The sequence below is a fragment of the Stegostoma tigrinum genome, chromosome 1 (assembly GCF_030684315.1).
Source record: "Stegostoma tigrinum isolate sSteTig4 chromosome 1, sSteTig4.hap1, whole genome shotgun sequence".
NCBI classification, from domain to species: Eukaryota; Metazoa; Chordata; class Chondrichthyes; order Orectolobiformes; family Stegostomatidae; genus Stegostoma; species Stegostoma tigrinum.
Genome location: NC_081354.1, coordinates 67,476,802 through 67,490,211, shown reverse-complemented (window position 1 = coordinate 67,490,211; position 13,410 = coordinate 67,476,802). Strand labels below are relative to the sequence as shown.

The 13,410-nt window shown below is 44.2% G+C and overlaps 1 protein-coding gene across 3 annotated transcripts in view; it reads left to right on the top strand.

Annotated features, from left to right (window-relative positions):
* Window positions 1–13,410, top strand: part of prss12 (serine protease 12) — a 145,273-nt gene that overhangs the window by 23,445 nt on the left and 108,418 nt on the right. For all 3 annotated transcript variants that reach the window (XM_048544727.2, XM_048544635.2, XM_048544808.2), the window contains exon 2: window positions 12,238–12,376. In XM_048544727.2, coding sequence (XP_048400684.1) covers window positions 12,294–12,376 — 83 coding nt within the window. In that variant the 5' untranslated portion in view covers window positions 12,238–12,293. The remainder of the gene's footprint in view (window positions 1–12,237; window positions 12,377–13,410) is intronic.

Sequence of the window (13,410 nt, the reverse complement as noted above, 5' to 3'; positions counted from 1 at the left end):
TTGAAATGCAAGATGTTTTTGGCTATTTAATGATTCCATGATTAAAATTCCTCAAATATCTGCACTGCTTTCATCAATTTTGGGTGAACTATGTTGAAAATAGCAGCGCAGCTCAAGGGAAAGCCCAAACCACAGCATTAGTCTCATTGCTGTTTATAACGTCTCCTGTCAGACATATCTACACTCCACAACCTGACCTCTTAAGTATCCCTGAATTTAGTCATTCCACAATCGCCAGCTGTTGCTTCAGATACCAAAGAAGGTAAGCTTTGAAAACCTTTGCTGAATTTCTACAACACTCTATTCACCTTTACTCTTTTAAAATAAGGGGAACTTAGCTGCTTGGATACAGAATTGGCTGGCCAACAGAAGACAGCGAGTGGTAGTAGAAGGAAAATATTCTGCCTGGAAGTCAGTGGTGAGTGGGGTTCCACAGGGCTCTGTCCTTGGGCCTCTACTGTTTGTAATTTTTATTAATGACTTGGATGAGGGGATTGAAGGATGGGTCAGCGCGTTTGCAGACGACACAAAGGTCGGAGGTGCCGTTGACAGTGTAGAGGGCTGTTGTAGGCTGCAGCGGGACATTGACAGGATGCAGAGATGGGCTGAGAGGTGGCAGATAGAGTTCAACCTGGATAAATGCGAGGTGATGCATTTTGGAAGGTCGAATTTGAAAGCTGAGTACAGGATTAAGGATAGAATTCTTGGCAGCGTGGAGGAACAGAGGGATCTTGGTGTGCAGATACATAGATCCCTTAAAATGGCCACCCAAGTGGACAGGGTTGTTAAGAAAGCATATGGTGTTTTGGCTTTCATTAACAGGGGGATTGAGTTTAAGAGTCGTGAGATCTTGTTGCAGCTCTATAAAACTTTGGTTAGACCGCACTTGGAATACTGCGTCCAGTTCTGGTCGCCGTATTATAGGAAAGATGTGGATGCTTTGGAGAGGGTTCAGAGGAGGTTTACCAGGATGCTGCCTGGACTGGAGGGCTTATCTTATGAAGAGAGGTTGACTGAGCTCGGTCTCTTTTCATTGGAGAAAAGGAGGAGGAGAGGCGACCTAATTGAGGTATACAAGATAATGAGAGGCATAGATAGAGTTGATAGCCAGAGACTATTTCCCAGGGCAGAAATGGCTAGCACGAGGGGTCATAGTTTTAAGCTGGTTGGTGGAAAGTATAGAGGGGATGTCAGAGGCAGGTTCTTTACGCAGAGAGTTGTGAGAGCATGGAATGCGTTGCCAGCAGCAGTTGTGGAAGCAAGGTCATTGCGGTCATTTAAGAGACTGCTGGACATGTATATGGTCACAGAAATTTGAGGGTGCATACATGAGGATCAATGGTCGGCACAACATTGTGGGCTGAAGGGCCTGTTCTGTGCTGTACTGTTCTATGTTCTATGTTCTAAAATGCTCCTTAAAACCTCTCTAACCAATTGGTTTTCACCTACTATTTTATCACACCAAATGGCTCAATGTCAAGCAGCATTAGAGGAGCAGGAAAGCTGACATTTCGGGTTGGGACCATTCTTCAGAAAGGTGAGAGGGGAAAGGGTTTCTGAAATAAATAGAGAGTGGGAAGGCGGTGATAGCAGATGGATAGAGGAGCAGATAGGTGGAGAGAAAATGGACAGGTCAAGGAAGTGGGGATGAAGCTAGTAAAAGTGAGTGTAGGTAGGAAATGGGGATGGGGATGAGGTGGGAGGAGCTAATAGGTGGGAGAGAAGATGGTCGGGTCAAGGAGGCCGGGATGAGGCAGGGTGCCGGTCTTGGGATGAGGTCAGGAGTGGGGAGTTTTTGCAGCTAGTAAAGTCCACATTGAGACCATTGGGTTGTAGGCTTCCAAGGTGGAATATGAGGTCCTGTTCCTCCAGTTTCTGGGTGGTATTGTTGTGACCTTGGAGGAGGCCTGGGATGGATATGTCATCTAGGGAGTGGGAGGGGATGTTGAAGTGGTTCACGACTGGGAGGTGTTGTCATTTGTCACGATTGAACACAGGGGCTCCACAATGCGGTCTCCGAGCCTCTACTTGGTTTCCCCAGTGTAGAGGAGGCCACATTGGAAACAGCAGATAAAATAGACCACATTAGCAGATGTGTGGGTGAACATCTGTTTGACATGGAAGGTTTTTTTGGGGCCTGGAAAGGAGGTAAGGGGGGAGGTGTAGGGGCAGGTGTAGCACTTCCTGCAGTTGCAGAGATAGGTGCTGGAGGATGGTGGGACTTGGTGGAGCGTGGACCGGGCAAGGGAGTCACAAAGTGAGCGGTGCCTGCAGAAGGCAGATAAGGATGGGGTGGGAAATATATCCTTTGTAGTGGGGTCAGATTGCAGGTGGGGGAAGTGATGGAGAATGATGCGTTGAATCCGAAGGTTGGTGGGGTGATATGTGAGGCTAAGGGGTCCCTCCTCACTGACCAATCCCCATCCCCACTCCCTGCCTACACCCACCTTTACTAGCTTCAACCCCGCCTCCTTGACCTGTCTGTCTTCTTTTCCACCTACCCTCTCCACTATCCACCTGCTATCACCGCCTCCCCCTCTCTCTATTTATTTCAGGGCCCTCTTACCCTCCCCCATTTCTGAAGAAGGGTCCGGACCCGAAACATCAGCTTTCCTGCTTCTCTGATGCTGCCTGGCCTGCTATCTTCCTCCAGCTCCACACCTTGTTATCTCAGATTCTCCAGCATCAGCAGTTCCTACTATCTCTGGATCAATGTCAAATTTTGTTTTGTAATGCTCCTTTGAAGGAACGGCTACTGTTGAAGAAAAAATAACCCTTTTACCAAAGGTTTATAGCGCAGAATGGAGAGAGATTTCATGGCTGGAAGAAGACCCAATGATTTTTCTTTGTATCATGTTTCCAGCCCCAAGCTGTTTAGTTGCTTGAGAACCAATCAGGCAAAAGGTTTTCTCATTGATAATTGGTCACTAGTTCATAGAATAGGCAACTTCTTGTTGCTAACCAAAGCTGCATCTGTACACAGCCCTTCGGTTCCATTCTGTCTGCAAACACTGCTGTAACTCACAACTATACAAACAGCATTCACAGATTGTCAAATTAACTGCTTTCAAGCCATAGTGAAAGCCTTGATTTTTCGAAACAATTTTTAAAAAAATTTTAGTTCACAATTTTAAGAAGCACAACAGTAAGAAGACAACAGCTTTTACAAGGGATTTGTGGTATTCTTGAGCTTAGCAAACAACAACGTACAGGGCTAATGGGAACTACGGATGCTGGAGAATCCAAGATAACGAAATGTGTAGCTGGATGAACACAGCAGGCCAAGCTGCACCTCAGGAGCACAAAAGCTGACGTTTTGGGCTTAGACCCTTCATCAGAAAGGGGGGATTGGGAGAAGGTTCTGAAATAAATAGGGAGAGAGGAGGAGGCAGACTGAAGATGAAGAGAAAAGAAGATAGGTGGAGAAGAGAGTATAGGTGGGGAGGTAGGGAGGGGATAGGTCGGTCCAGGGAGGACTGACAGGTCAAGGGGGCGGGATGAGGTTAGTTGGTCGGAAATAGAGATGCGGCTTGAGGTGGGAGTTGGGGATAGGTGAGAGGAAGAACAGGTTAGGGAGGCAGGGACGATCTGGACTGGTTTTGGGATGCAGTGGGGGGGAGGGGAGATTTTGAAGCTTGTGAAGTCCACATTGATACCATTGGGCTGCAGCATTCCCAAGCGGAATATGAGTTGCTGTTCCTGCAACCTTCGGGTGACGTCATTATGGCACTGCCGGAGGCCCAGGATGGACATGTCGTCTAAGGAATGGGACGGGCAGTTAAAATGGTTCGCGACTGGGAGGTGCAGTTGTTTATTGCGAACCGGGTGGAGGTGTTTGGCAAAGCGGTCCTCAAGCCTCTGCTTGGTTTCCCCAATGTAGAGGAAGCCACAGTGGGTACAGTGGATGCAGTATACCACATTGGCGGATGTGCAGGTAAACATCTGCTTGATGTGGAAAGTCATCTTGGGGCCTGGGATGGGGGTGAGGGAGGAGGTGTGGGGGCAAGTGTAGCTCTTCCTGCAGTTGCAGGGAAAAGTGTTGGGTGTGCCTACCTCCCACCTATAGCCTCCTCTCTACTTATCCTCTCCTCTATCCATCTTTGGTCCACATCCCCCTCTCTTCCCTATTTATTTCAGAATCCTCTCCCCATCCCCCTTTTCTGATGAATGGTCTAGGTGCAAAACATCAGCTTTCCTGCTCCTAAGATGCTGCTTGGCCTGTTGTGTTCATCCAGCTCCACACTTTGTTAACAATGTACAGGACATCCACTTAGTGTCACATCAGTGTCATTCTTAAATTGCTACCCAGACTTGAGATGCATTACCACTGATTTGTATTCATGTCACTGCACATTGCAATGTTCTTGTGTAATTCCAATGAAGCTATGAGAACTGGGTTTCAACCAAGGAGGCATAGAATCGATACTGCTGATACTGTACTGTGTTAGGAGGCTTTGAAGAATCCATGGTTGTATCGTGATCAAGAAAGGCAAACATCAAAGTTCAAACATAGAATTGGTCAATGCTCACTGTTGGTTGTTTGCGAGGTATGAAAAAGTGCTAAGTTTCTTGATGCCATTGTAAGTGGGAAGGCTTGTTATGTTAATGATAAAGTAGCTGAATCTTGTCTTACACGCTAAGTGAAATTGCTGGAGAATGTTGTTGCTTCATATAACGCTTTGTTTCCTGAGAATACCCCAATCAACATCATAAACCAAGGACTTCTTGTATGTCTTCATCCAATCAAAATAAAGAACCCTCACTGAGCTAAGCAGAGTTTATGGGCAGAAACCTCAAGACAGCTTGGTGCTTTTAAAAGGGTGGGTAAGGGGCTTTGAATTGGCATGAGACTAACTTTCAGAAACAGAGAGGTTGTTTCCCCTTATGGGAGTCTGGGACTGGAAAGCATAATCTCAGAGTAAGAGCTCGCCCATGTAAGACAGAGTTGAGTCTGTCTCTGACAGCTTTGCTAGATGTTCTTGTATCTGTGCTTCTCCAACAACTCACTCGGGGTGCAGAGTATCATCAGCTGTTGTGGGCTCGGTCAAAGTTGTTCTCCATTTGTCCTTTGTGTCAGAGGCCTTGTCTGTAACTTCCCATGCTAACTGTTGATTAATGTCAGAGCTGTGCTCACCAGAATGTTATTCTGTACCCGCTCAAGACAGATTACTCACTGTGCTGGTGAAGGGTGGGGATGACTGCGTTGCCAATGCATCATTGTCAGAAAAGGTGGTTAAGGCAGTGCTAATGATGGGACTGGGAAATGGGGTTCATTTTACTCTTTCTGAACTGAGAGTGGGATCCCAAAGCTACAGAGAGGAATGCAGAGATTTGTTAGCGTCACATGTTGCAAGCTAGAGAAAGATATCTTGAAGATATTACAGTTTCATGTGCAGCAGTAAATCACAGAGTGAGGGATTTATGACTAGATGTTGTGTTTACTAATTTCTACTTCAGCACATGCACAGAGCCTTGTCTTTCTTGTCAGCTTTGCTGCCTGTCCTCCAAGTTGGTTCTGTTCTTTAGGTCAAACATTTCCCCCATCCCTAACATCTGTGTTTGTTCAAGTTTATACTGCTTATATCCTTCAATGTAATGCAAAAAACATCAAGAGATATTAACATGGTTACTTCAGCATTTTCCCTGCAGCCATTGATACAGATAGAGGTATCTATCCCCAGAGTTGTAATGTCTGGCTAAGCATTATTGGCAAGTGATTTAGGGCATCTGAGGAGTTAAGGGTTCTGAGTGAATGGTGCTCTGTTGGTCAAAGAGCTAGACTTGGTGAAAGATAATAAATCATTAAATGATGGGTGTGTTTGAAATATCACTGGGATATTTCAATTGAAGCAATCTTCTTTGGTTATGCTCTTGAGTATACAATGCTTCAATTAGTCTTTCAGATGTGTTAGCTTTTCTGGTTGAGATGCAAGTCAATGACTTGCAGTTTCCTGAGCTGCTGAATGTTGTACCTCCTTTTCTCTTGTTTTCCTTCCTCTAAATGTACTGCAAAGAATTAGTCATCAGAGATAATGGGAACTGCAGATGCTGGAGAATCTGAGATAACAAAGTGTGAAGCTGGATGAACGCAGCAGGCCAAGCAGCATCTTAGGAGCACAAAAGCTGATGTTTCAGGCCTAGACCCACTTAGTCATGTCTGTATGTTATTTACCTGCTGCACAGTGGTGTTTTAAATATAGCAAGGAGGTAGAAATCCTGGAAGGTCCCAGCAATGGTGAGTGGTTCTGCTGCTGCTGACAGCAAGACAACATGGTGCCATAGAAGCTTTAGTGAGTCCATGATAGAACAAACAGTAGATAGTTGCATAAGATAACCTACCTGAGCTCATGGAGAGAAACCCTCCATGAAATTCCCTGAAATTTCCATAGCCAATTTTTGGCAAAATGACTTGCCTTCCCTCTCAGACAGCCTGCAGGAGAACATTTAAGGTCATGGGTTGTGGAAGCATGGAGCCACTTTCTGTTTGGTGTCAGATGTCTCCAGGTATGAGGGCAGCTGGCTAACAGAGGTTTAGTGATGTTCCTGACTTTCAGAGAATGAAGTGCTGTGCAGGGACTTATTAAATATGCTGTGGCTTTATGTCCTTTATGCAACTTATGTTTATTTATATTTATCTGTCCATGCATGGATACCAGATGTTGTTGTCTGATACACTTCGTACTTTTGATCAGCACTCACAGCCTTAACGTTTTGTCCTCTTGCAAAATCTAGACTGACGTAAGTATATTGGTAATGACAGTTACCACAATCCTCAGTGTGTATGCAACTTTATCATGCATTGCTCCATTTAAAAAATGCTTTTACATCTCACCCTTCTGCTTACATTGCTCAGACTAACTCCTCTATTGTGTGTGCCTCCTGGAAACTTGCCAATTTCCTCAGCAAGCTGGTGCTCAGGCATTGCTTTTCTATAATTTGAAAGCTAGAAATAGGAAATATTTTAACCACCTCAGGGGTGAGATTTTCCCAACTCTTCTCCTGGTCAAATAGCAGGACCATTTGCAGTTTGAGAATCAGACGGCAGTTGGAATGGTCTTTGCCTACTCTCTTCAAATGAGTCTGTCTGTTCACTGGCCATTCAGAGAGTGTAGGTGTCCTGACATGTCCATGCCATCAAAGGAAAGGTTTCTGACTAATTGGCCATGACATGGATTAGTTTGACATATCAGCCCTCGGATTTTGGAACCTGTCACAACTATAGATATGTGGGTTATGTGGGAAGGCTGTACCCCCAGGTCTCCAACTCATAACTGGAGATCCTGCTGCAGAATCTGGAGGACTGCAGTGAGATGAGCTCTCCAAATGTTAGGAGGAAGAGAACAATTTCTCCAAGGGAACATGGATGGTCAAAAATCTAGCAGCCAGAGTGTGTCCACTTCAACCTGGAGACGATATCGCTAGAGGATCCAAGACTCAGAAGGCTGTCCAGAACACTTTCCGGTGTCTGAACCCAAACTCTAACTTTTACAGTTGTCCTGCACAGGCCAGCTGTCCTCAGAAAGACACACCTTGCAGCTCCAATCATTCTTCTTTCTGCTGGTACCTCACCTCTCCATCTGAAAATTCACATTCATCTTGCAGCTTTTTGTCCTCCCACACCCATGATTCACAGGCTCAAGTATCTGTTATGCCCTCACCTTTATTAATTTTCTAACATGACGACTGACTTTCGGACTTCCTTCCTCGCAGAAGGAGAAAGCATACAACGTCTGGGTGAGGCAGAAAAACAGGCAGCTGTTGGTCCTCCAATGATCAACACTTTGTTGATCACCTGACCCACTGGGACCAAGGCCTTGTCCCAAGCAGCAATCTACTGGAAGTATCTGAGGCTCCTGAGACACTGGTACACAGGCATATCAAGAGGGTTGCTCCTCCCGTTTCAAAGCTTTGCTGAGTTGGGCAGGGGATGGAGTCTCACTTCCTTGTAGCTTGTTCTCAATTGTGATTCCCTCTGCCCTGAGTAGGGACATACAGCTGAGGAGAAAGCAGCTGGTCCCACTACTAATATTGCTCCTGTTGTTACTGGGGCTCTCGGTGATGGTTTGGCTTGTGGGTCTTGCTCTTCAGTGAGGGCTGAAGGTGGCATGACATCAGCGGCTGCTAAGCTGCGGTGAAAACTTGCACCAGGCAATGTTGGCTGAAGGAAAGTGAAGTGCTGGACAAATGAAGAGTAGCCCGAGCATTCAGTCATGTCTATCAAATAGTGAAAGCTCTCTCTAGGAGAAGAATGATTTTGGACAGTGCCTCTCTCCTGGCTATGGCTGCAGTTCTTCAGTTTCATTGATATTGGCTTCTTAGCTAGTCATTTTTACCTAAGAAGTTTCTGCCGCACAGATCCTGACGAGCTGCTGATAGGTGAATGATGATCTGAATGTTACATTCAAATTAAAAGTTTAAATTAATGTTTTTAATGATTGAATTATTTGCCTGACAGAACCTAAAGGGTTTCCCTGCTCTTATCCAATCATGCTCGAGTGAAACCCAGTGTTGGCAGAGAGGTATCAGAATCCTGACTCACCTTTTGAACTTTAACTCCCTGCATGCCCACAAACTGACCTCCACTTGCCTGGGAAAAATGTCCCCTCGGGTATCTGAAGGTTGATCTCACCATAAACCCTGGTGGTTACCCATCAGCTGGAACTAGTTGTAAGGGTTCATAGGGAGATTGCAGGTTGAGTCAGTAGTCAGGAAGGCAAATGCAATGTTGGCATTTATTTTGAGAGGACTTGAATATAAAAGCAGGGATGTACTACTGAGACTTTATAAGGCTTTGGTCAGGCCACCTTTGGAGTATTGCATGCAGTTTTGGGCCCCATAGCTCAGGAAGGATGTACTCGTCCTGGAGCGGATTCAGAGGAAGTCCACGAGAATGGCCCCAGGAATGGAAAGCTTAACATATGAAAATGTTTGAGGACTTTGGGACTATGCTCATTGGAGCTTAGACGGATGAGGGGGGATCCAATTGAAACTTTCAGAATACTGAATGGACTGGACAAAGAGGATGTTGAGAAGCTGCTTCCGTTGGTAGGAAAGTCTAGGGCCCGAAGGCACAGCCTTAGAGTAAAGGGAAGACCTTTTAGAATGGAGATAAGGAGAAACTACTTCAGCCAGAGAGTGGTGAATCTATGGAATTCACTGCCACAGAATGCTGTGGAGGCCAGGTCATTGAGTACATTTAAGACTGAGATAGATGGATTCTTGATTATCAAGGAGATGATGGGTTACAGGGAGAAAGCATGAGAATAGGGTTGAGGAACTTATCAGCCATGATTGAATGGTGGCACAGACTCAGTGGGCCGATTGGCCTAATTTCTGCTCTAGTGTCTTATGATCTTATGACCTTCTTGCTGTAGTAAGGCCTTGAAGGAATTCAAAACAAAGGATTTTGTTTTGGTTGAGACTATATGCTGTACTGATGAGCCAAATAGATACAGACAAAGAGGGCTTTTGGATACAGGCACTGCTGAATAAACTAAGTGAGCTTTGATTATTTCCTAGGGCCAAAGGTATCAAAGGAAAAGGGAACAGGGTGCTGAGTTGGATGATAAGCCAACATAGAACATAAAACAATACAGCCCTTTGGCCCTCAATGTTGCGCCAACCTGTGATTAATCTAAGCCCATCCCCCTACACTATCCCATCATCATCCATATACTTTTCCAGGACTATTTAAATGCCCCTAATGTGGCTGAGTTAACTACATTGGCAGGCAGGGTGTTCCACACCCTTACCACTCTCTGAATAAAGAACCTGCCTCTGACATCTGTCTTAAATCTATCACCCCTCAATTTTTAGCCATGCCCCCTCGTACAAGCTGACGTCATCATTCTCGGAAAAAGACTCTCACTGTCCACCCTATCTAATCCTCTGATCATCTTGTATGTCTCTATTAAATCCCCTCTTAGCCTCCTTCACTCCAATGAGAAGAGACCCAAGTCCCTCAGCCTTTTTTCATAGGGCCTTCGTTCCAGACCAGGCAACATCCTGGCAAATCCCCTCTGCACCTTCTCCAATGCTTCCACATCCTTCCTGTAATGGGGTGACCAGAACTGCATGCGGTTTTCCAAGTGAGGCCGCACTAGCGTTTTGTACAGTTGCAGCATGACATCACAGGTCCGGAACTCAATCCCTCCACCAATAAAACCTACCACACCATATGCTTTCTTAACAGCACTATCAACCTGGGTGGCAACTTTCAGCGATCTATGTACATACACACCACGATCCCTCTGCACATCCATACTACCAAGACTCTTTCCATTTACTCAGTATTCTGCCTTCCTATTATTCTTCCCAAAGTGAATCACCTCACATTTATCTTCATTGAACTCCATTTGCCACCTTTCAGCCCAATTCTGCAGTTTATCCAAGTCTCCCTGCAACCTGCAACATTCTTCCAAACTGTCCACCATTCCACACCTTTAGTGTCATCTGCAAACTTACTAACCCAAATGGTCTTCTCCTCCTCCTATTTTCCATAAGGAAGTGATGGATACAAGCGTTACAACATTTAAAAGACGCTTAGAAAAGTGTGTGCTTAGGAAACAAAATATGACCCAGGAGTGGGCAGGTGGGATTGTTTAGTTTGGGATTATGTTTGGCATGGACTGGTTGGACAAAGGGTCTCTTTCCGTGCTGCATGACTCAATGACTCTAACTGTGAGCAGTACCTTTAATTCCATGGGTCTTTCCTTCTCTAATTAGATGTAACATTTTCCTGTAAAAGCAAAAATTCAGAGTGGATTGAGACCTGGGATTTGGCGCAGGAAATCTCTTTCTTGCTCCGTATTCATTTATCGATGATGGCATGTGTAACGTAATTTGTACTTTGCAATATCCTTGCAAATATTTACTTATTTATGACAGGACCTCTATTTGTTTGCATTTGTGGAAATGTTGCTGTGCCTGTGGTCCAGAACCTGCTGAGGGTTGTGTGTACTAAAGGATTCTGCAGCTCCTTTACAGCTAAGCACTCCAATTCATTACGTTTTCTGCTATTTCCTGTGTCAGATGATCCAGTGCAGGGAAAGTTCCATTGTATATTGTTTATAATTACCATTTTCCTCTTTGCCTACATAGCAGCAGTAGTTATAGTCCAAACATAGTGTGTATGAAACATTTTAGGATTGCCTGATGAGTTAAAAGAGGGACCTAACAAGTAAAATTCTTAGATTTTGCTTCTTCACTTTAAGTTGCACTCCTTGTATTGAACTTCACAGTGAGCCTTCCAAGTCATGCAAGATGATTGATTTTGTGTATAGCTACATTATCTGCCTTCTTGAGGATGGTGGAGAGAATAGGATCCATACCCCCAAAGTGTATTAATATCTCTAAATTCCGTGATGCATTTACCAGCAGCTGCAAAGCCACACCACTCCTACTGTACAGGACAAAGTTCTAGGATTATTTTCTTCTTTCAAAAATTGAAGAGGTTAAATGCTTCATGAGGAAAGTTCTGAAGAAGAGTCACTGGATCTGAAACATTAACTCTGATTTCTCTCCTCAGATGCTGCCAGCCCTGCTGAGCTTTTCTAGCAATTTCTGTTTTTGTTTCTGATTTCCATCATCTGCAGTTTTTTGCTTTTTGTTAAATGTTTAACTTTAGATAAGTGAAAAAGATCATTTATGGAAATACATTGTGTTTGGGTACTATTTACATACATTTTACAGAAGAAATTCCAATTCTGATGGTAAGTATTTATGAATGATCTATGTTCTTGTAGATTTGCGGAGATTTTGTGAGAATGGTTCTAAAACAAAACTTTCACAATCTTGTGATCAGAGATAATGGGAACTGCAGATGCTGGAGAATCCAAGATAACAAAGTGTGAAGCTGGATGAACACAGCAGGCCAAGCAGCATCTCAGGAGCACAAAAGCTGATGTTTCAGGCCTAGAGAAGGGTCTGTTTAAATGCCCCTAATGTGGCTGAGTTAACTACATTGGTAGGCAGGGTGCTCTACGCCCTTACCACTCTCTGAGTAAAGAACCTGCCTCTGACATCTGTCTTAAATCTATCACCCCTCAGGCCTAGAGAACAGTCTAGGCCCGAAACATCAGCTTTTGTGCTCCTAAGATGCTGCTTGGCCTGCTGTGTTCATCGAGCTTCACACTTTGTTATTTCACAATCTTGTCTTTGTCAAATTTATGTTTGCAACATCACTGTTCATTTTTGCCATTATGCATCCAATCATTAATGAATATTTTGTTTCACCAGGTTTAATTAGATTGCAAGGAGGTGCACATCCACATGAAGGTAGAGTTGAAATTTACATGAATGGAATATGGGGACTGATATGCAGCAGGAACTGGGACAATCAAGATGCATCAGTTGTTTGCCGACAGCTTGGATATGGGTAGGTCTTGGAAACTTGGAGTTTTAGAATTAGGGTTTTTTTGAGTTTGGTCTCACAGAGGTGTAAAATTTCCTAGCTAGCTCAAGTGACAATATCACTTGTAAGTTAAGTATTACAGAATAGACCAAAGTCACTTTCAACACTGTGTATATTGAGACCAGTTCATCTAACATTTAAAGTATTGCAGAACTTGGAAATTTCATGCTCATCTTTGTAAGCTATTTCCTTTCAGTCCTGCACATATAGTGCTTTGTTCAGGCCTTTTTTCTGCTTATTGGTCTTGCATGTTCCCCCATTCTCAATTGAAGATGCTAGATCATGTGGTAATATTCAGACCTTTCCTACCACATTCAGTTAATTATCCTCCATGCGTGAATTGAGGTAGCAAATTTGGTTGTCTGATTAATCATGGAAGGCATCACAGTGTCCACATGCTAGTATTGTTCACTGTGGTGCACTGGATCGAATCCAGGAGAAGTCCAGGTGGCAGATTTTTCCTACCCATACCTCATGGAAACAGAAACCAGCTCTGTAGTGCCAGTTGAGATTTGGACTCAAGCCTCAGATGCTTTTTAATTTTTATGGCTCAGTACTCTGATGGTTTGGCATTTGCCCAATAAGCCATCGGGGGAGCATCTGGACAAGAGGGAGATCAGATTGCTGACAGCTCAAAGAGTGGGATTAGTGCTGCTTCTTAATCAAGTTTCAAAGCAGTCAGGAATATACTGTCCTTACAATCCTCTTTCCCTCTGATCCTCAATGACTCAACTAATAATGGCACCACTTGTCATGTTAGAAACCTCAGGTGCAAAAGCCAGATAAAGTTTCATTTACCCATAGCACATGATAACAACTGGACAGTTCACCTAGAAGCATATGTTTTTAAAATTGCCTGAAACAGTTTATTTCTTAGCATAAGAAGATGGTCTGGAAATTCAGCTCAATAAAGTCAGGAAGTTTCTGTTTCCCGAGTGCTGTTTTATGCACAATATGATATTCATGTTTCATGCACACAGTTTTGTGTGAACTGTGCT